Below are 24,505 nucleotides of genomic sequence, written 5' to 3'. Positions count from 1 at the left end.
GGTCTATGCGATCAAGTACAGAGTAAATTGGCTCCAAAGAGGGTCCAATTCACAGATTCTGTGTTTTCTATGTTCCTGCGGTCAGATAATCAGACGGAACAATCAGAAAAAGCATGATGTAGTTGAATAGCACTACTTCATCTACTTTGGAATAAGCTGGTAATCCACTATATTCAATGGGCATTCTCAATAGGATAGCGCCTATTGTCCTGCCTAGTCTCAAGATGTGTGATGTAAAATAGGATATTTATCAAAAGTAACTCCACAATTAACTGTTTGTAGAGAGGAAAAGGCAGGAGGTGACTCTTCCTAGCATTATAATATGGACGCAAGTTATTATTTTTTGTCATCACGAGTAATGAATAGAAGGAGCTAAATTGAGTCCCACAACAAAATGTTAATGCTATTTTTCACTATAGATGTTATTATCTTTGAGTGTCAGGCGAGGCAGTCAGAGCAGGCAACACACACAAATGAGTTGGGCGAGCTGTAAGGGTGCAAACAAAAAAGCGTTTGCATCCATATCAAAAACGACCCGCAACTGAAAAGTTGCTCTAAATATTAACAAAACAAAACATGTGTGTGGAGGGTCGAGGGGAATATTTTGCGACCTGTCTGTTCGTTCCCCTAATATCAAGATACAATACACACAAAGGAACAGACCAGGTCAGAAACAGTGTGTAACTACATTGGTGACTGTAGACGGACGTGAGGCATATGTGAGTGAGAGTTTGTAAAGAGGATCTTTACTAACAAATTACAACAGATTCGAAAACAAGCAATTTGTGAATAACAAAAGCTATAGCAATTCCCATCAGACCACCCTTCTGGTGGAATTTACGTCATATGGGACTTGCTGGTCATTCCTACCGACCAATTAGTGCCGGTGTGGGAAATGAATAACAATGATGTACATCCTGAAGTGATGCTAATATACTAGTGCAGTGCTAAAGTGATAGTGATAAATAAAAATGAACTACATGGATTCTGAAGAACGGTTAAACAGAAATCCATGTGCCAAGAGTTAAAAACACGCCAAGTAGTGAGGCTACTTTGTGGCGCAGTGCAGAGTGGTCGACATGTTTCAGCCATTGGGGCAATTTGCCCCGGCTTTCTTCAGGACCTAAGACATAATGGCTACTGCAACTACATGTGAAGTGACAAGTATCAAGAATGTACTACAGGCAAATAAGTTGTCTAACAGGAGTTTAGATACTTAAGTGTCCACTGGAGGGAGAGCAAAATATCTTCTTCCTATCAAAAAACATAAAAACATTGTGTCAGTCAACACTCACTAACACACAGGCATCCACAAGCGTGCACAGGTACCGTATAGCCACACATGCAAGAATAAATTGCATTCTGCATTCCTTTAAAAAGCATACTAGCTTGATCACCCAGAGGCATTTCCTCGCAGTGATACTCACCCAGCTTTGTGTGGGTGAAGACCTCACCTCACCCGGCGACCGCTCGGGAGTATGAGGCCCCGCTCTATAGTGTAGAAAAAGGGGGACAGTAAGCACACAGCTTTACAGTACCCAATCCAATGGATCTACACATATAGCCCAACAAACGTGTGATAGTCACCCAATCGACTGACCAAAGATCTGACACTCAAAGGCTCCCATATGGCATATAGAAACCTAAAAACTAGTGATGTACCTCATCTTGCAAGGCACAGTATAGACATTGCTATGCGTCTCTAGACAGTTTCTCCTTGAAAAATTATATAAACTGTGAGCTTCATTAAGTCCAAAGTACCTAAGCATTAATGGGGGATCCAAAAAGGAGTCCATGAGTAGCCATAAAGGCCACCCATCTTAAAAGGCTCCTTGATTATCAAGGAACATCAAATAGCAAAGTATCCAATTTAAAACAGGGTATAATGCAGATTCAAGGCCATACTGGCTCTTATTCATCCTATTTCCTCAATGATATTAAAATAAACCCATCTCATAAGCAGGGACAGACTAGTAAAAAGCAGGGCCAATTGGCGACTCACCTCTCCGTCGGTGCCCCCAGTGTAACAGCGAGCGGAAGTGGAGGTGTAGGTAATAACGCCCTATCTCCTTTTGTAGCCGTTGGTAATTGAATTATCCATATTGCGTGTTGTTAGTGCGGGGATAGGGCAAGAATAGCGGAAGCAAGCGTGAAGAAATCGCTGCTTCTACGCGCATGCGTAATGGCAAAAGCCTGTTGAAGGAAGCGCGAGGAGACTGCTGCTTCCTCGCGCATGCGTAGTGACACCGGCCTGCTGTTTTTTCGCGCATGCGCGGTAACCATAAGCGCGAGGCTTTAATGTCAATAAGTACCACAATTATAAGCATAGCGGAATGGACTCTGAGGGCTACCATGCTAAGGTCTATGCGATCAAGTACAGAGTAAATTGGCTCCAAAGAGGGTCCAATTCACAGATTCTGTGTTTTCTATGTTCCTGCGGTCAGATAATCAGACGGAACAATCAGAAAAAGCATGATGTAGTTGAATAGCACTACTTCATCTACTTTGGAATAAGCTGGTAATCCACTATATTCAATGGGCATTCTCAATAGGATAGCGCCTATTGTCCTGCCTAGTCTCAAGATGTGTGATGTAAAATAGGATATTTATCAAAAGTAACTCCACAATTAACTGTTTGTAGAGAGGAAAAGGCAGGAGGTGACTCTTCCTAGCATTATAATATGGACGCAAGTTATTATTTTTTGTCATCACGAGTAATGAATAGAAGGAGCTAAATTGAGTCCCACAACAAAATGTTAATGCTATTTTTCACTATAGATGTTATTATCTTTGAGTGTCAGGCGAGGCAGTCAGAGCAGGCAACACACACAAATGAGTTGGGCGAGCTGTAAGGGTGCAAACAAAAAAGCGTTTGCATCCATATCAAAAACGACCCGCAACTGAAAAGTTGCTCTAAATATTAACAAAACAAAACATGTGTGTGGAGGGTCGAGGGGAATATTTTGCGACCTGTCTGTTCGTTCCCCTAATATCAAGATACAATACACACAAAGGAACAGACCAGGTCAGAAACAGTGTGTAACTACATTGGTGACTGTAGACGGACGTGAGGCATATGTGAGTGAGAGTTTGTAAAGAGGATCTTTACTAACAAATTACAACAGATTCGAAAACAAGCAATTTGTGAATAACAAAAGCTATAGCAATTCCCATCAGACCACCCTTCTGGTGGAATTTACGTCATATGGGACTTGCTGGTCATTCCTACCGACCAATTAGTGCCGGTGTGGGAAATGAATAACAATGATGTACATCCTGAAGTGATGCTAATATACTAGTGCAGTGCTAAAGTGATAGTGATAAATAAAAATGAACTACATGGATTCTGAAGAACGGTTAAACAGAAATCCATGTGCCAAGAGTTAAAAACACGCCAAGTAGTGAGGCTACTTTGTGGCGCAGTGCAGAGTGGTCGACATGTTTCAGCCATTGGGGCAATTTGCCCCGGCTTTCTTCAGGACCTAAGACATAATGGCTACTGCAACTACATGTGAAGTGACAAGTATCAAGAATGTACTACAGGCAAATAAGTTGTCTAACAGGAGTTTAGATACTTAAGTGTCCACTGGAGGGAGAGCAAAATATCTTCTTCCTATCAAAAAACACAAAAACATTGTGTCAGTCAACACTCACTAACACACAGGCATCCACAAGCGTGCACAGGTACCGTATAGCCACACATGCAAGAATAAATTGCATTCTGCATTCCTTTAAAAAGCATACTAGCTTGATCACCCAGAGGCATTTCCTCGCAGTGATACTCACCCAGCTTTGTGTGGGTGAAGACCTCACCTCACCCGGCGACCGCTCGGGAGTATGAGGCCCCGCTCTATAGTGTAGAAAAAGGGGGACAGTAAGCACACAACTTTACAGTACCCAATCCAATGGATCTACACATATAGCCCAACAAACGTGTGATAGTCACCCAATCGACTGACCAAAGATCTGACACTCAAAGGCTCCCATATGGCATATAGAAACCTAAAAACTAGTGATGTACCTCATCTTGCAAGGCACAGTATAGACATTGCTATGCGTCTCTAGACAGTTTCTCCTTGAAAAATTATATAAACTGTGAGCTTCATTAAGTCCAAAGTACCTAAGCATTAATGGGGGATCCAAAAAGGAGTCCATGAGTAGCCATAAAGGCCACCCATCTTAAAAGGCTCCTTGATTATCAAGGAACATCAAATAGCAAAGTATCCAATTTAAAACAGGGTATAATGCAGATTCAAGGCCATACTGGCTCTTATTCAGTTGCGGGTCGTTTTTGATATGGATGCAAACGCTTTTTTGTTTGCACCCTTACAGCTCGCCCAACTCATTTGTGTGTGTTGCCTGCTCTGACTGCCTCGCCTGACACTCAAAGATAATAACATCTATAGTGAAAAATAGCATTAACATTTTGTTGTGGGACTCAATTTAGCTCCTTCTATTCATTACTCGTGATGACAAAAAATAATAACTTGCGTCCATATTATAATGCTAGGAAGAGTCACCTCCTGCCTTTTCCTCTCTACAAACAGTTAATTGTGGAGTTACTTTTGATAAATATCCTATTTTACATCACACATCTTGAGACTAGGCAGGACAATAGGCGCTATCCTATTGAGAATGCCCATTGAATATAGTGGATTACCAGCTTATTCCAAAGTAGATGAAGTAGTGCTATTCAACTACATCATGCTTTTTCTGATTGTTCCGTCTGATTATCTGACCGCAGGAACATAGAAAACACAGAATCTGTGAATTGGACCCTCTTTGGAGCCAATTTACTCTGTACTTGATCGCATAGACCTTAGCATGGTAGCCCTCAGAGTCCATTCCGCTATGCTTATAATTGTGGTACTTATTGACATTAAAGCCTCGCGCTTATGGTTACCGCGCATGCGCGAAAAAACAGCAGGCCGGTGTCCCTACGCATGCGCGAGGAAGCAGCAGTCTCCTCGCGCTTCCTTCAACAGGCTTTTGCCATTACGCATGCGCGTAGAAGCAGCGATTTCTTCTCGCTTGCTTCCGCTATTCTTGCCCTATCCCCGCACTAACAACACGCAATATGGATAATTCAATTACCAACGGCTACAAAAGGAGATAGGGCGTTATTACCTACACCTCCACTTCCGCTCGCTGTTACACTGGGGGCACCGACGGAGAGGTGAGTCGCCAATTGGCCCTGCTTTTTACTAGTCTGTCCCTGCTTATGAGATGGGTTTATTTTAATATCATTGAGGAAATAGGATGAATAAGAGCCAGTATGGCCTTGAATCTGCATTATACCCTGTTTTAAATTGGATACTTTGCTATTTGATGTTCCTTGATAATCAAGGAGCCTTTTAAGATGGGTGGCCTTTATGGCTACTCATGGACTCCTTTTTGGATCCCCCATTAATGCTTAGGTACTTTGGACTTAATGAAGCTCACAGTTTATATAATTTTTCAAGGAGAAACTGTCTAGAGACGCATAGCAATGTCTATACTGTGCCTTGCAAGATGAGGTACATCACTAGTTTTTAGGTTTCTATATGCCATATGGGAGCCTTTGAGTGTCAGATCTTTGGTCAGTCGATTGGGTGACTATCACACGTTTGTTGGGCTATATGTGTAGATCCATTGGATTGGGTACTGTAAAGTTGTGTGCTTACTGTCCCCCTTTTTCTACACTATAGAGCGGGGCCTCATACTCCCGAGCGGTCGCCGGGTGAGGTGAGGTCTTCACCCACACAAAGCTGGGTGAGTATCACTGCGAGGAAATGCCTCTGGGTGATCAAGCTAGTATGCTTTTTAAAGGAATGCAGAATGCAATTTATTCTTGCATGTGTGGCTATACGGTACCTGTGCACGCTTGTGGATGCCTGTGTGTTAGTGAGTGTTGACTGACACAATGTTTTTGTGTTTTTTGATAGGAAGAAGATATTTTGCTCTCCCTCCAGTGGACACTTAAGTATCTAAACTCCTGTTAGACAACTTATTTGCCTGTAGTACATTCTTGATACTTGTCACTTCACATGTAGTTGCAGTAGCCATTATGTCTTAGGTCCTGAAGAAAGCCGGGGCAAATTGCCCCAATGGCTGAAACATGTCGACCACTCTGCACTGCGCCACAAAGTAGCCTCACTACTTGGCGTGTTTTTAACTCTTGGCACATGGATTTCTGTTTAACCGTTCTTCAGAATCCATGTAGTTCATTTTTATTTATCACTATCACTTTAGCACTGCACTAGTATATTAGCATCACTTCAGGATGTACATCATTGTTATTCATTTCCCACACCGGCACTAATTGGTCGGTAGGAATGACCAGCAAGTCCCATATGACGTAAATTCCACCAGAAGGGTGGTCTGATGGGAATTGCTATAGCTTTTGTTATTCACAAATTGCTTGTTTTCGAATCTGTTGTAATTTGTTAGTAAAGATCCTCTTTACAAACTCTCACTCACATATGCCTCACGTCCGTCTACAGTCACCAATGTAGTTACACACTGTTTCTGACCTGGTCTGTTCCTTTGTGTGTTTTGTATGCTGTTATAATATTCTACAAGCGGAGCAGTACTCACATTGCACCTAATACGCGATTGATGTTGTGTGATGCGTTTTTTTATCTCTTGTGTTGTCTTGCCAATGTATTTAAGGGCACAAGGGCACTGGATACAGTAGACTACGTTTTTAGTCATGCAATTGGAATGATGTTTCAACGTTATTTGCCTCCCATTTATGCAACAAGTCTTTGTGACCTGAGTGGTTGCACATGCCATACATCCACCACATGGAAAATGTCCCACGATGGGTGCCAAGCCCCAAAGGTTTGTTAGGGTATTGGTCTTAGGCTCGACATTGGCTTTTACAAGGTGGTCACGCAGGTTTCTGCCCCTCTTAAATGCAAAGCGCAGGATAGCTAATTGCGGCTCTACTTTTCTAATCAGATGCCAATTGCGTCTGATAATTTTCGTGATTTGCGTAGATTCTGTACCATATGTCATGACACATGTGATGGGTTGTGTATTGTCAGTGTTCCTGCTGTCAAACTTAGTTTTTTGCAATAAGGCTTGCCGATCGTAGCTTAGTAAAAAAGAATTCAAGTACATAAATAAAGATGACTTTAGCATTCCAGCGTTTTATACACTACCAAAAATACACAAAAACAGCCAACAACCGCCGGGAAGACCTATTGTGGCGGGCTGCCAGTCGGTGCTCCAACCACTGGCAGAATACGTTGACTATTTCTTAAAACCATTTGTGTGTGAAACTAAGTCATTCATTCAAGACAGTAGAGACGTAATTATAAAACTGGAAGGTGTCCATTTTAGCCCGTCATGTAACATCTTGGCTACGATGGACATCGAAAGTCTCTACACTAGTATACCCCAAGGAGAAGCCTTACAAGTGATTTTCAACACATTAGAGACTCACACACGGCCTCACCAAGTCCCAACATGGTTTATCACAGAATGTGCGAAAATTGCTTTGGAAGAGAATTATTTTCTCTTTAATAATGACTTTTACATGCAACTGAAGGGCGTGGCAATGGGGGCAATTTTTGCCCCCAATATAGCGAATCTGTTTGTGGCGGATTTCGAGGAAAGAGTAATTTATAACAACAATCCTTTTCTTTCCAATCTTTGCAAATACCTTCGATACATCGATGATGTATGCATTGTATGGGAGGGAACTCAAGACAAACTAGAGGAGTTCCATTCCTGGATAAATCAGAATGATGCTAATTTGCAATTTACTTTGGAAAGCAGTCATGATGGCGTCAATTTTTTGGATTTAAAGATCACACATGATGAAGGGGTTCTTGCCATGAATTTGTATACAAAACCCACGGCAAGGAATACTCTTTTAAAATACAGTAGCCACCACCCCCGTAATCTACGCGATAATCTCCTTTTTGGTCAGTTTCTCCGTATTCGGAGGAGTTGTACCAAAAGGGAGGATTATTTCAGAGAGGCCAAGATATTGCAAGAAAAACTTGTAATGCGATCGTACCCATATCGACTGGTTAAACACGCCATGAAGCGTGCATGGTTTTTCGATCGGCAAGCCTTATTGCAAAAAACTAAGTTTGACAGCAGGAACACTGACAATACACAACCCATCACATGTGTCATGACTTATGGTACAGAATCTACGCAAATCACGAAAATTATCAGACGCAATTGGCATCTGATTAGAAAAGTAGAGCCGCAATTAGCTATCCCGCGCTTTGCATTTAAGAGGGGCAGAAACCTGCGTGACCACCTTGTAAAAGCCTATGTCGAGCCTAAGACCAATACCCTAACAAACCTTTGGGGCTTGGCACCCATCGTGGGACATTTTCCATGTGGTGGATGTATGGCATGTGCAACCACTCAGGTCACAAAGACTTGTTGCATAAATGGGAGGTAAATAACGTTGAAACATCATTCCAATTGCATGACTAAAAACGTAGTCTACTGTATCCAGTGCCCTTGTGCCCTTAACTACATTGGCAAGACAACACAAGAGATAAAAAAACGCATCACACAACATCAATCGTGTATTAGGTGCAATGTGAGTACTGCTCCGCTTGTAGAACATTATAACAGCATGTCACATGGGCCTTCTGATATGAAGTGGTTTGTCATTGAGGTTGTAAAGGGTACAAGGAGAGGACAAAATGTGGACAAGTTGTTAACTCAAAGGGAGAATAAATGGATTTGGCTGTGTAATACTGTTGATAATGGGTTCAATGCCTTTATTGAATGGCATACTTTGGCCACTCTTTGTTAACTCATGACAATTTAGTGCACCTCTGGATTACCTTTTATTAGGATGGTTGGAAGAATCTTAGCTACATGATTTTGTTGAACTGCCATATACACATGAAGGTTTTTTCATTTGGCTGAACGTTATCGATAACCTTGGCTGTTTTACTGATCTAACTATACACACGGCTGTGTGTCCCAACCAGTACCATTTGGACATTGATGTAGACTAACTATTATAACATAGTTTTGTCGTCCATACATTATTCGTTGCTACATTTATTTCTATGTGTGCATGATCTGGTTTTTGCTTATAACCTTACATGTGAACTGTATTTTGTTTATTTATTTTTGTATAACTTATCAGACTCTTGCATATAACCTTATACGTGGATAGGCTTTTGGCATCTTGTGGTCCATTCTGAGATGGCCGCCACGCTAGTTGACTGTATGACGTCATTGATGCACGGCGTCTTAATCACGCCGTGTTCATCGGGTTAGTGATTCCGAGATTTCTTACCGGGATCAACACGGACTGAGCTTTGCCGGTTGTCGTTTGCTGCTAAAGTTATATGGTGGCTTTCTGATACGTAAGTCTAAAAACATTGTCTCACGTTTGGGTGTACTGCTAAACGGTGGTGTTATATCGTACGGCACTATGTGCTAACGCAACTCCTCTTTATTGTTATTGCTATTTAGAGCGACCAGTCTGACGTGTATTTACCGTGAGTAACATTCTAACTAGAACACAGTGCATATAGTACTACTCAGCACCATTGACTAATTATGACGTTATTGCTTTATATATTTCTCATTAGATTATCAGTTGGTCCTAGTAAATGGACATGTGAGTAATTCCTTTGTGGATCTATTGTACACTCCTAGATTTTTTGGTACATTTTTAGAATTAGGTCTTGGATAAATAGCACTCGGCTTTGGCATGCTTTTGGGAATTTGATCTATGGTAGTTCCACTTGGTGATGGTTGTCTGGGTTTCTGATTTTGTTTTGGTTTTGGTTGTAATTAGTTTTCTGCATGAAGTTGGTCATGCTGTTATCACTTTATTGTCTTTTTGCGTTGGGCTGACTACATAATTCTCCTTGTACCCTAGGGTTTCATTTATGCCTGTGTCATTATGTTTATATTAGATATTACTGTGCAACTATTCTGTCCTGAAGGTGGTCCTACGGATCGCTGTGACCAACGAGGATCGAAACGTCGACGCACAACGCCTTTTTTGCAAAACATTGTAAAATTCACCTAAATATAATTTGTGAATTTCATTGTGTTAATTCACTTGTATGTGGTTCTATTGTTTACCCACATTATAGGCGAAAGGTGTTCTTTCACTACCACAGTACCTTTTATAATCATTTTGGTAGTATTTTTGTTGCCAGACTTTTATTGTTAAAGAAAGCTATCTATTCATTGAAAATTAAAATAATCTATATTTTTGATACAATTGGATTGTTGCTTGTGAATCCCTATGGTCACTATAATTAAGTGTTCACTTATGTGACACATATAACATTGAAATTATATTTGAAATGACTCCTTCCTGGACATTTTGCTTCTATTGTTTATGATACCCAGTCCCGGGGGGATTATTGGGTGGCTCTGTTCTATTGCTCTTATGCAATGCGGCAACACAGCCAGTCAAGTTTCCTGATCAGGCTGTTTGTCGGAGATTAACTTAGCCTTGTTTTAAGTCCTGGCCATTGTGAGCTGGACCAGTCGCCAAAACGGCCTGCAGCCAAAAAACAATAATTTAAACCACTGCTCCATCCCCGTTAAGCGCTGCACTTCCACCCTCAATGAATACCAAAATCTTCCACAGTTATCACCTTCTCTTTCAACCCCTCACCCACTGGACTTACTTATGACCTATGTCACCGGCTGGTCCTTGGAGGTGGCTCAGCTGAATTGACGGTCTGGGATTTCTGGTAAGGCAGCTTGAGGAGGTGAGTGGCAGCAGCAATGGCGGAGGAGGGGCTGCCAAGCTAGAGGAGAGCATATGGCTGGTTGCATTGACCGGCATGGCATGAGCAACGAGCCACTTCGGCGACAAGGAACACACAATACACCATAGCATATCAGTCACCGTCTCTCTTGGATAGTTTCAGCTCCATCACCCCTGCAATTACTCATGTTAGGGTCGATCTAGGGGAGCAAGGGAGATGTCGGTACCACGGGGACTCTGTGCAGGCCGAGAGAGAATAGAGACACTCTCCTCTTGTCTGGGAGCTTTCATACTAGGCACTTGCTCAACTCTGATTTCAGGGTTGGTTTTGTGGCTGGCTTTCTAACTGTGACGCCAACTATCAGCTACAATCCGGAATTACCTTAATTGCCAGTTAGGTTTTTATCAGCCCAGGGTGACTCTTTCCCCTAAATTGGACCCTTTGTGACCATGTGAAGGAAGCACTTGAGATCGTTCATATGTATAGAACTGGGCAGGGAGGCATCAGGGCTATTGGGAATAGTCACCTCTTCCTGAGACAATCAAGAAGGGCACTAGACAGTTCATCATTGTGTCCATTCCTTGACACGAGGTGGGACTCTCTTGCTTCCAGTGACATATGTGCTAAAAAATGCAAGAAACGGATGATGCCCAATGAGGCCGAAACTGGTCTGGGGTTGCTTGTATTTCCATTCATTTTGGATGTTTCCAAGTAGTTTAAGATGGACTCTTCCTGTTAGAGCAATAACATGGTTCATGTGCATTTGGTTCATCGTATTCTGTAATAGCATAGACAACATGAAAAGTGGGGACATGGAAGGCTCCCATAGTAATTAATAGTGGTGAGGTGGCCTATGGATAAACACACCATTTGTGTTTTTTAAGACCCTCACTCACTCTGCATATATAGTGTTTTTTTCTAGGCACCAATTGATGTACCCTACATCTGGAAAAGCAAGCTTGGAGGTTGATGTGTATGTGCTATGTTTTGTCCTTAATAACTGTTAGTGAAAGGACATGACAATAGCTTGACTACAGGCAAATATGTCATATCAAAAATGCTCCCTGGAATATGGTTGAACCCATTCTGGTCAATAGGGAATAGGATGGGACCAGTTGATGAAGCATACCACTAATAGAGTGGGCAAGGTTCTGTTGTAAAAAACATATAAGTACGATGCCATATCACGTATGGCTGCGGGCAAGGCACCAGGGCCGGACGGACTATCGAGACACACAGATCCCTCACCTCTTGCCGGTGTATCAGGAGGCGTCTGAGCAGGCTCATTCCGTCTCAAGACGGATATGACCACTATTGTGGTGATCCCGAAATTTCAGCCCCCCTCCAGGCACTGCCCGATTACCGCCCTATCTCCGTCATTAACTCAGAGCTCAAAATATTCACCTTGGTCCCAGCCAATCGCATACAGCCCTATCTGATCCGCCCGACCACTTCTGGTTGATGCCCTCTCGGGGAACCTGGCACTGCCTCAGACGCCTCCACCTTGCATTAGCGAACCGGCAAAAGCTGACCCCATACCTATCCCTTCTTCTCGTAGATTTTGAGAAAGCATTCTACTCGGCGGACTGGTGCTCCCTTGAGGAGGTATTGATAGGGGGAACATCCTTTACAACGCGGATTTTACTCCGCAAGGCTTTCACAACGCATCCGTTACAACGCAAGTCGTAACCACGACTTGCGCAGGAGGGCGCTAGAGGATTAAGAATAGTATATTTACTATTCCAACACCTTCCCTAGTGTCCACGGGGACTGGTGTTAGAATAGTAAATTATACTATTCACAATCCGCGCTCCCAATGCAAGTCGTAGTAACGACTTGCGTTGTAAGGGACGCGTTGTGAAAGCACGCGTTGTTATAGTACGCGTTGTAACGTCGTACATCCATTGATAGAGATGGGTTTTGAGGCTCCCTTCCGCAGCCTGGCTAAGACACTTTATTGCAGGCCCAGGTACTAGTCAACTGAGCCCTCTCAAACCTGGCTTAGAGGAAGATAAGATTGCCCTCTATGCTGACGATGTTCTGCTATTCCTAGCAGATCTGGCTCAGTCGGGACCCCGATGCCTCCGAGCTCTGAGTCTCTTCGAAGAAACCTCGGGTCTTCAGCTGAACTCAGCTAAATCTGTTTGGGTTCCCCTTCACCCGTCAAGAGAGTGCTTTGATAGGCAGTCGTTGATACCTCTCCAGCGGCTGTCCTTCAAGTATCTGGGAATTTGGGTGGCCCTCCTCCCAGAGCTCACATGGTCACTCAACGTCACCCCTTTGGTGGTTAAAGCCCGGGCTGACATCCTCAAATGGCAAACTCTACCACTGAACCCTATGGGCAGAATAGCTCTATTCAAAAAGATGGTCTTGCCCAGGTTCCTTTACATGCTTCAGAATACCCACCTCTCCTTCTCACGATCGTGGTTCTGTGAACTGGACTGCATGGCCACCAAGATGTTGTGGGGGGGCGAAGGCCTCGTCGGGCCCTCGCCCAATGCTGGATCGTACCATTTGACGGCGGTCTGGGGATGACAAATCTCTACCTTATTATCTAGCGACTCTGCTCCTCACCATACATGACTGGTTTAACGGTGGCTGGTCTGACCCAGCATACCACTTGAAACAACAAGACCTAGGCCGGGTGAGGAGCTCCAGCCAGGAGCCCCTCCGAAAGGGAATGGACTCTGGCCCTTGCCCCGGGTCTCCCTCCCCCTTCTGCCTCCTAACCAATGGTGGATCTTGTGCCTGCACTCCGGTGACGTTCTTTCCTCATTGGACCTAGCCGGGTAGCCTGCAACACACCTGCAGAGTTTCTCGAGGTAGCTCCCACGGAGTCTCTACTATCATGGCCACTGACTCGGCGGGGATGCCTCACTGCTGTAAAGTTTGAGCTGGCGGCTCTCCCCATCCGACTGCCACCCTACTCAAGGATTTCACCCATTTATCCATGCATTGCGGACCCCAGGAACGTTCCGGATGGCCTGCTTGCACCCTCCGAATTTCTGAAGGGAGCGCCCACAGAGCCTTTACCAACATGGCCGCTGGTTCAGCAGAGATGCCTCGCTGCTGTGGAGTCTGAGCTGGTGGCTCTCCCCCCTCCAACAGGGAGGAGTGGTGATTGCGGCGAGGAGCCTGCGAGGAAATGCTCCAGTGTAATCCATGGCTGGAAATCGGAGCCTGTGGAAACCGGCGCCTGCAGTGAGTGATGGCAGTCCTGCGATTTAACCCTGGACATGCCTACCCTCCAGTCCGGACCTATATTGCTTGTCACACTGCAGCCCCTTCTGGAACATACCCACCCTAGGCACCCAGAGAACACTCTTTATCGGAGCGGCCTGCCCCACCACAGACTCTCATGAACTTCTTTACTTTTTCTTTTGTCCTGGCCGCCATTTTGCTGCTGCTCTACCACTTTTCTCTGGACCTCGACCTGCCATCTTGTCCATTCCCTCGTCCTTTACCCTATTCCCTCGTTTCCCCCTTGACGATCCTCAAATGTTTCTTCCCTTTTCTGATTTGCCTTTTCTCCATACCCTTGTATCCCTCCCACCCCCCTTGGTGCTGTGACTGCGTCCCCCCTCATACCCCACTTAATGGAACTCTGCTCTTCTGGTTTTTTGTTTAGGTTTTGACATGAGAAAATCTACTATGTGTATATATATGTATATAGAGATAACTCTAATCACTAGTATATGCAGTAGACCTTTGTAATCTCCTATGTGACTCTTAGAGTATGTCCATTTGTATCTCTTCCTTGAGTGACTTTACTATTTGTACATTTGCAATTTTTCTTTCTATTTGTATCTCTTCCTTGTGTGGCGTTACATCTTGTACATTTGCAATTTTTTCTGTTTGTATCTTTTATGTAACGCATGTAATCCTAAATCCTTATGTTTTGCAACGGGTTCTTATGTAAAGCGCTCTGACACCTTTGGGTAAAGTTTGCGCTATATAAAATCGCATTAAATAAAAAAAATTAAAAAATAACATCCAAGGGATGCTGTATGGGAGCACTATCCCCCAAACTTTACCCGAGGTCACCCACGGGGTGCTTTTGGCCTGGAGAGCTTCTTTACGTCATACCGAGTGGTCGAATAAACTGACCCAACATACCCCATTGTGGTGCAGCACTTGGCTCTGGGAGGTCGCCAACCTCTCAGGCTTTAGAGCATGGGACATCATTGGTATCTCTCTATTGGGCGACATCTGGGCTGGAAGTCACATATGCCCCTTCCAAGACTTGCAAACTCGTTACTTCCTTCACGCCTCCCAGTTCTACTGATACTTGCAAATACGACATGCCCTCCACTCTCACATTTCAAATGGCACCTCCCTACCCGACTATAGCCCGTCCAAGGCCCAGACCATGACCGGTAATCTAGGGAAGGGTGGAATCTCCCGTATATATTGCTCCCTTATCAATAACATGCCTAACACACTGTCACGCCTCAAGGATCGATGGGAGGGTTGGCTTGGGTCCTTGGATGACGCCGATTGGAAGGACGCATTGATGGCTCCCAAAACAGTCACAGCCAGGCTTTACCTGGTTCAAGTATACTACCTTCACAGTGCCTATCTTATGCTGCTGCGTCTCTATCGAGCTGGGCTCCGACCTGATGCATCATGCCCCAGCTGCAGCCATATATGAGCCGATTTTTATCGCATGGTATGGTGTTGCTCCGCTATTACATGCTACTGGGAGCCAGTAACTGGGGAACTCACTGAGGTTCTAGGCTGGGAGGTGTGTCCGGGTCTGCTGACTTCAGCAGCACGTCATCAGCATATAATGATGTATGCTCTTCCCAATATGAATCCCACTTCCAACCCTCAATTTGTGCATCCCATCTCACTCATTCCGCTAGTGGTTCTAATGTTAATGCAAATAGTAAAGGGGACAGTGGGTATCGTGAATATATTGGAAAGAATGCCATTCATTTTACCTCTTGCTTGAGGTGAGGATAATAGTAATTGGACCCATTTTAGAAATGTTGGGTCAAAGCCCGTTTTTCCCAGGAACTGCAAACATATAGGGCCAGTGCAATAATTAAATGCTTTATGAACGTCTAAGGAGAGTGGCCCATTATTTTGATCAAAGATGATTGACTTTAAATCCAACTCCTGAACTTATCACAAATTGGAAGGCATTAAAAAGTCCTAAATAGCTACTTCTTTAGGCATGTAGGCCAGAGGGAAGATATTGGGGCCTATTCACAAAGGCATTTTGGAGTACTTAAAGTAGTAGTCCTCTAGTATTCTTTTACTTACTCTTAAATGCTTTTGTGAATTGGCCCCAAACATGAACATCATGATGAAATGGGAATTATTCAGGGAACACTGATATATATGTAGGACAGACAAAAGGGACTGTCTTCTTTGTATTTGTTCTAGTAGGGTGCTGGAAGTTTCTAAGCTGATTCCCAATTTGTGCTTCCTGTACTCATAAATGCTTTTGTGAATCAACCCCAATATTTTTAATTAGGTCAATGAAAAGGCCACTGTGGACAAATTGCCTTTTCTTTACTTTGTTTATTCTTTCTTGTCTATGAGTCCACTTATTTATCGTTATGGTTTCTGCATGAGTGTGATTTTTTAGAAGAGAGGGCTGGGGGTAGTCTTTTACTCCTTCTCTGCCCAATGGATTTGTGTGTTGATAATTTGTTGTATGTGGGAAGGTCTATCGCATGATGCATAAAAAGAATCTTCACCTATATACTTAATGAGACATACTTAGTTTGGGTCGATGTGTGAGTTATTTTTCTCTTATTGATGACAAAAGCTGGGATGATGGCTCAAAGAGCAGGACATTGTATGTGGAGATCAGATAGTAGCAGCTTGAAATCCCACCAAGCAAGAACCAGTCTTCCATACCACCAAGGTCTGTGGATTGGTCAATTGTCACATTTGTTATTTACGCTGCTTAGAAACACCAGAGGCGTATTACACATAGTGCCCCGTGTACACAACGGGCATGTTTACCCTCTTTTTGCGTCCCAGGGCACTTTGGTATTACAGAAGCGACCACAGATGCGAGTTAGGCCCCTTCTGTAACACTGATAGCAATGGTGCCAATGTAGCTCCAGTGCTATCTTCAGAGGGTTTTTACTTATTTACATGGGGGTTTGGCCTAATACAAATGAGGGATTCACTTGCACCCACACAGTATGATGGATGTGGGCACAGAGGCAGCTATGCCCTTAGAAGATGCACTGAAAAAGTGCCACTGAATGGTGGTGCACTGTCAGTGCACCCCATGAGGCCAGCCCTCTGGAAGGGGGAAAGATGGTCCCAAGGACATTCCAGACATCTCTTTGAAGGCGGACACAGTCTCTCATGTCACCACCTGCACATTTAAACAAAGAGTGACTTGGAAGGACCCATTCTGTTTGCCTCTGAAAGTCTTGTCCCAAGGGCAGCGTGAGTTTTTCAACAGCCCTGGGGGCAGCATATTCACTGTAACTTAGCACCCTATCCCTGTTTGCTCTAGGCTCATCTTCTTAATGGTACGCTGTGGTGCAAACAAGGATGGTGTACCCTATACGTAAATCAGGCCCAGATGTGGAGAATGAAGCACTAAATAAAAAAAATATAGAGAGATATTGTTTATTTTGGGAATTTGTCTGGAAAGGTATTTGTGTGAATTTGGTAAAAATGGATACACAGATCCAACACCAAACTCATATTCTCTTTGAATAAATGTCTTCCATTGAGAGTATCTGTAATTTTAATTTACTTGTCTTTTAGGTGGAATAGAACATAGTGTAAATTTGTACTTATACATAACCATCTCCTCCTCGGAAAAGGATACAGTGCTAATTTTTCCTGATTCTTTCACTTTTCTTTGCTTTATTTCAAAAGTCAGCATCCCTCCATTTTGGCTTTTTCTTCAAAGACTGCCATTGTTCACAAAATACACACAATATGTGATGGGAGGAATGCTTGCAGTTTGTCTTCTAAACACTGAAGATCGCTCAGAGTATCACTCCAACCTATTGTTCTTTTGCTCACCCTGCCACCTCAGTTTGGACACAAGACCGGTTTCACCCAAGTTATGGACTCCTCAGCCGGGTACAGCTTGGTTCCAGTGACATAGTGAGCATGGGACCCACCTCTGGGCATACCCATTAAACTTAGGGTGGTACATGAAACACACAAAATGTGATGGGAGGAATGCATGAAATTTGTCTAACCCCTGGTGATCACTCAGGGTAGCATCCCAACCCATGGTTCTTGCTTACCATGCCAACTCAGATTGGATCCAACCATATGCAAATCAGCCTTGAACCTGCTCATCATGGGAACTGTCCAGCTCAAAATGCCAGGCCAGGTCCTTCCTGAACTAGAACACAAGCAACCCTGGACCAATTTTGCCCTTTTTATGGACTCATCAGTCAGGTAGGGCTTGCTTTCAATGACACAGTGAGCATGCGACCCATGTCTGGACATACCCATGCCACTTAGGGTGGTACATGAAACACACAACATGATGGATTTAGGCCCAGATCTCGGTACTGGGGGTGAGTGTTTGACATTGTCAGCATTCCGTCGATCATTTATTCTTCTTGCTACAGTTAACAAACGTAAGTACAAAGATGTACAATCCCTGTAAATAGTTTTCTTGTAAAATTTCCTACTTCCTCTCCAGAATCACTATGAATGCTTGCAATGTCTCTAACCACTGACTATCACTAGGAGTAGCATCCTGATTAGCGCAGTGAGCAAATAAGCGATAGATTTAGACACAGATCTCTTCACTTTCGGTGCGTGTTTGACATTGTTCAGCATTCTGTGCATCATTTGTTCTTTTTGCATTTGTTACCCTAAGTGGAATGGGTATGCCCAGACATGGGTCGCATGATCACCATGCCACAGGAGTCCGGCTACCCTCGCTGATGAGGGCTTGTACCCTAAAACTAGTCCTAGGAGGCTTGTTTCTGTTCCGGGAAAGACCTGGCATAGCATTTTGGGCTAGACTGTTCCCATAGGGAGCAGGGTGAAGACTCATTTACATATGGCTGAGTCCAAACTGGAATGGCGAAATTAACAAAAAAATGATGGATTTAGACCCAGATCGCTGTACTGGGGATTAGTGTTTGAAATTGATCAGCATTCCATCGATGATTTATTCTTCTTGCTACTGTTCACAAACAGATGTACAATCCCTGAATACGTAGAAGCAAATTATTTTCTTTCAAAATATCCTTCTCCCCTCCACAGAATTACTCTGTTTGTTGCATATGATACATAAAAAAACTATAATTTCACAACTTAAATATTTTTTGTCTCTTTTTCAGGTATCATTATTATGGAATAGGAATTAAGGAGAGCAGTGCATATTACCATTCTGTTTATTCTGGTAAAGGCTTGACGAGGTACAATGAGTAACTGATACAGTTGACGTTTTAATTTCCTTTTTCATTGTAAAGGTGACCACGTGTTTTACATGTCGTATGACTTTCCAATAAAAACATGTAAGACTAAATGATAGCGGTACAGCAGCCATTCAAAGCCAATAGATAAGTGTGGAACGCCGTACTGGTCTGGTCCTACAAGGGGACAGCCCACTGAATCAGACAACTTTGTCCCTTTGTTTATTCAAGGCGTGAAGTAGCCTTTCCTATCAGTCGTAGATCTTTCCCGCACTGTGGGTTCATGTGAGGGAAAATAAAATCCTGGCTTCTTAATAATCATTTGCAAAATGTACAATGTTGAAATAAATCGCTATTGAGTCTCCAAAATTAGAAAATCTGTACAACCCTGGAGCAGCGGTTTCTGTCTTTAAAATGCTTCTGACAGTTTCCTGCCTTTTACATAACTGGCGGTGTCTGGACCGATTGGTTTTTCATTCGTGTAACTGTCCACTTGGATAGGTAGATAGTGCTCCAATCATGTTACGCGCTGCCATGAAGGGATCTTAGGCCTGATTCACAAAACGTTTTTCGACAGTGTCTCCTATGATCAGAAAAAGTTGAATTTAAGATATTATTAGAAATAGTCAATACAATCATCTTCATTAAATGATTGGGTTTGGCAATGGCCCAGATTTCAATGTTGTTAATATTGATATGGTACATAGGTGTGTTTGATTGTGTATCTCTATTTTTCAGATCAATTGTTTCCACAGTTTGGGAATAACCCTGTCCTTAACATGTACAAATTTGCACTTGCGCCAGTCTATTTGTACACTGTTAATTTTTAGTGACGGATTTTTGCAAAAAATATTTTATTTGCATTTTTATACTAGTTGAATACTTCAAATGGCGTCGGAAAATTGCATCAGTCCCATTGTAGAATTATCTCGTACTGGCACAATCTTTATAAACAACCGCTGCTGGTACTAATAATCTGGTACTATTGTAGGATTGTGGATTTGAGAAGAATGGATATAAAGGTATTACGAAATTATTCTGCAGTAGAAGTTTGACGATTCTGAAAGTGTGTCTTCATTAATTTTTCTTCTGTGTTTTAATCCATTTGCAATTGTTTTATTTGTTTTATTACATTTTGCTTTTTCTCCCCAAGGTTCTCAGGAAGCAAGTTGAAAAACGAGGTAGGACTCATTTTATGTCAATGTTTTCAATTGTACCTGTTAGGTTCCAAACAGATGGCACAATGACATGTGAAACATAGACCAAGAGAACATGTGGAAACGTCTAAGAAATATTCTACAAGTGACATGTCCATACATTTTCTTTTTAATGGAAAAAAAGATAATTCTTTTTCTAAAACAGCAGATAGCTAGTAGACACTTTTCTCAAATGTATCAATGAATTGTTCTGCTCTTGGTCACACAGGGTGAAACAAGAGAAACGCAATCTATAGGTCTAATTTACTAAGCCTCTCAAGGCCACCTTCCATAGCCCTGCGTTGCTTTGTAAATCTGGAGTCACGCAAGGCAGCGCAAGGCACTGCCTTGCATGACTCTTTGCCGGGAAGAAATACATAGGTGGAGTGTAAGTGTTACCACGCATCCACACATACATTTTGGCACATTCCCAGACTTACCAAGACAGGTAAATCTGAAAATGCATGAAAATGCTACTCTTTCCAAATAGAGGTGCAACAAGTAGAGACATCTTTATTTCCCCTTGTTTTTTTCCTCTTACTAAATGTGCTGGCACATACTTTTTTTCAAATTAAGTCAAAAAGTGTATTTTCCATGCAAATGCCACCGACATCGTTGGTCTACAATGTATTGTATATTTGATACTGTAGACACTTTGCCCTTTATATTTTCACACAGCGCTGCATTGCACAAATTGCAGTAAATCGATGATTTTGAGATCTAATCTGGAAACACACCTATACAAGTATCTGTTTATATTTTAGACTATGTGTTTGTACTACTACACACATTTCAGTAGAGAGACCAGATTGGTCGAACACAAACCACTCAAATCAAATCAAAAAGTACTTTATTCGTTTTTGGTTTTTTTTTCTATGTGATTTGCTTCTAATACTCATAGCTTCTATACAATGTACGAAAGGGGTACGATTAAAAGGCTGCTCATTTAGACGTTGTGCTAAGTCAAATTTGACTGCGCTTTTTCTTCCTAGCTGATCTGAACATCCGAAGTTTAGTAGTTTGGGCATAAAAGGAACATGCGGAGGCAAACGTGATGCACTAAACTGAGACAACACTACCTTTGACCGATTACACTATGTAAATTCTGTACCTTGTGCATAGTTCTCTGTCCCAACTGCGGTCGTAAACTTAAGTCATAGTTTGTGAATACCCAAACAAATTGTAAACTTCCACGAAAGTGTCAGTTTACTTTTGTGAATCAGGCCCTTGTGCATGTAAGTATTCCACTTTACTATAGAAATTCTTTAAATATAATCTGCTTTTTTAAAAGCATTAACAGGAATTCACTATGATAGTGAGTATCCTTAAAAGCAATATGATCATCACTAAAATCCAGTTGCATTCATTTTTGTGGCACATATTTTGGTTCCCCTGACAACAGTTGTACTTTCTTGTTCAAGAAAATATACACCTTAAGTACTAGTTGCTTGCTCTCCATTGCTTGCAAACCATTCCCTTCTCAGAGGATGACACATGAAACCACGCAATGAAAGCATGTGCCATGAACACACAATTATAGACACATACATTTATGCACACAATGCACAAGCATGCACACTTGATATATCCTACTTACAATGTCACTCATGGACAGATTTTTCTAGTTATGCATGTGGACAGATTCCCAAATATAGCTCTTGCTGCACTTCACACATACAACGTACGGACTTGCAAGTCACTTGTACCGTAGCAAAACCTCCCAAATCACTTCGAGCTCAGGGACCCTGTAGACTGAAAAATACTTGTTTGGTTTAGTATTTTCAGTTCCTTACTGGCATGCTCAATGCAGTGGGACCTTCTTTATAGATACCTTTTTGCCAATGCTATTTTTAATGGATGTCCGCAGCCTCTGAGAAGCTGGCCAATGAAAAATAGTATTGCAAGGCTTGTGATACAATGTCTGACCCTTTCCCAACAGCTGCTTGAGTACTGAGGGTGAGCAGACAGGCACAAGAGTATTTTGGGGGTATTGTCTTTTAAATACTCATGACACTTTACTACAGCAACTGGCATCTGTGTTGAAGGTAAGCAGGTAGTACATAAGAGAAGGATTAGTGTTTTGTGGCCACTCAAGGCATCTTGTATGGTACATGCAATTTCAGCTCCACGCCTTGATACCATTTTTAAAAACATGATATTGGACATTCAGAGTGTCCTGAAGCTATGACAGAAAGCATAGAAAACCTTATTATATTGGTGCGCTTAACACCATCAAATTAACATCCCCCATGTTTTTCCCAACTGTAGTCGGCCATCCAAAATGTCACTAAGGCCAGTTGTGTTTATTGCGGGGAAAATGAATCATTTAGGTCATCTGAAATGTTAGCGGAGGATGTAATATCATGGAGAGTTATTGGGCACACATGCGGTGAAGCTAGCTCCATTGGATTTGAAGAAGAGAGTTTACTTCGGCTCATCAAGGGGTTTGGATGTGTAAGCGGATAGCCTCCATACATGATTACTGGTCAGAAGTTTGTAATGTCAAGGATACTTCTGCACTATTCTGTCACCACCCTGTTAGGTTTTGTATTTTGGAGATAGTCTGATGACTAATGTATTGGATGGTCAGTGTGTGTTTGCATGTGAACTGTATTCACCCATTCCCACATCACATCATTTACAGCTATGAAAATAAAAAACACATTTATCTAAAATAGCCCACACCTATTGGCGTTGCCTTTGCCATTTCAATTCAAATATATTTTCCATTTAGTTACCAAAGTCTTCGAATTTGGATCATTTGACAATTTTAATTCTTACATAATATATAAAAATTATTGTTGCCACAAACAGCAAGTTCCATTAGGTTGCCATTGGGTCCTGCTCACCAGGACTACGTATTACAGACATTTTCTATGCTTTTCAAAGGTCTGTTTTAGTTATATGACTCTCAGGAAATTGCATTGCCCAAAACATATGCTCAGGGTTACTCGGGGTAATAATACCAGTCATATCAGAGACAGAAGAAATAATTTAAGGTAATTTTGGAGCATGCAAAGCAAATATGCTTTCGCATTCTGTAACATTACTTACATCTGAGGTTCAGCCTAATGCTAATATGTGTTTTATTTTATTAAAAGGTTACTATTCTGTATGTAATTGATTAACAATCATCTCATCATGAAGTACACCTTCAGTAGGCAACAGTTTCATATAAAGGTTGCTAATAAATCCATTTTCTCCTCACATTGCACACCCTGTCTCTGTAACATGGTAAATAATAGAATACTAGAGATCTCTATAATACGAAGGAAGTTTGCTACTTGTAAATACATATGTTGATGAGCCAACGCTTTCACTTGAAAAATTAAAGTTCTTTTGCTGTAGTCTGTTAAAAATGTTTAATACTATTCTATTCCCATGCAATCAAAGTCTCTTTATTAGACGTTTGGATGGCAAGAGATCTCTGGAGTGCCATTCATCTTTGATGTAATAAAATCTCAGACTATCTATGTGAATTAGGAAAATCTTTCTAAAATCCTTCCAGATTTTTTTCTGTAATTCTGTGGTGGTCTAGTTTCCATTAGCTCCTAAAATAATTGATCACAGGTTCTAAGATATGTCACCCTAGTCAGTCTCCAGATATACTGTAACGGAGCAACTCAACAATATAGATGAAAATCGAGGGGTGCCAAATCTGCCATTCTGAATCTATTGCAGATTTTCTTAAAATTTTCCTTGGCACTTTTCCAAACCATACAAAATATATGAGTTTTACAATATTTAGAGAGATTTTCATCCAGAAACGTAGCTAGTTTCTAAGCTTTACAATTGATGTTCTATGATGCTCTTGATATAACTCTTGCACTAATATCACCCTGAACGCCAAGATATATGTTTAGTTTAAGTTGGTATGATCTTCTCAATTGTTCTGGAAGTATGTCTTAAAAAGCATTTAACTATAAAACAGATTATTCATTAGTATTTATTGTTAGTTTTATATCCATCCAGCTCTGAGAAATCCCAAACAATATTACAAACATGCTTCTTATTGTTTAATGGATAATTCAAATTTTTTTTGAATAAATGTATTTCAGAGGATTTTTTTTAACACAAGTGGTAAAGAAATTGAAGAAACACAACACTTCTAGGCCTGACTTACAAATGGAAATGGGGTGCACTTCATCTGTTTGTAATATAGCGCACCCAGATTAGGTGCATCTTGTGTGGCATGAACAGTGTGCCTGGTTGCAAAAAAATGCACTGCAAGTAT

The 24,505-nt window shown here is 42.0% G+C and overlaps 1 protein-coding gene across 1 annotated transcript in view; it reads left to right on the top strand.

The window, feature by feature from the left end:
- The window catches only part of RFX6 (regulatory factor X6), a 465,451-nt gene that overhangs the window by 196,343 nt on the left and 244,603 nt on the right, over positions 1–24,505 (top strand). The window contains exons 5-6 of the mRNA XM_086925262.1: positions 19,001–19,078; positions 20,229–20,256. Of these exons, the coding sequence (XP_086781388.1) occupies positions 19,001–19,078; positions 20,229–20,256 (106 nt within the window). The remainder of the gene's footprint in view (positions 1–19,000; positions 19,079–20,228; positions 20,257–24,505) is intronic.

Source organism: Lissotriton vulgaris, chromosome 6 (assembly GCF_964263255.1).
Source record: "Lissotriton vulgaris chromosome 6, aLisVul1.2, whole genome shotgun sequence".
NCBI classification, from domain to species: Eukaryota; Metazoa; Chordata; class Amphibia; order Caudata; family Salamandridae; genus Lissotriton; species Lissotriton vulgaris.
Note: the sequence above shows the minus strand (reverse complement) of the source record. Positions and strands in the feature narration are given on the sequence as shown.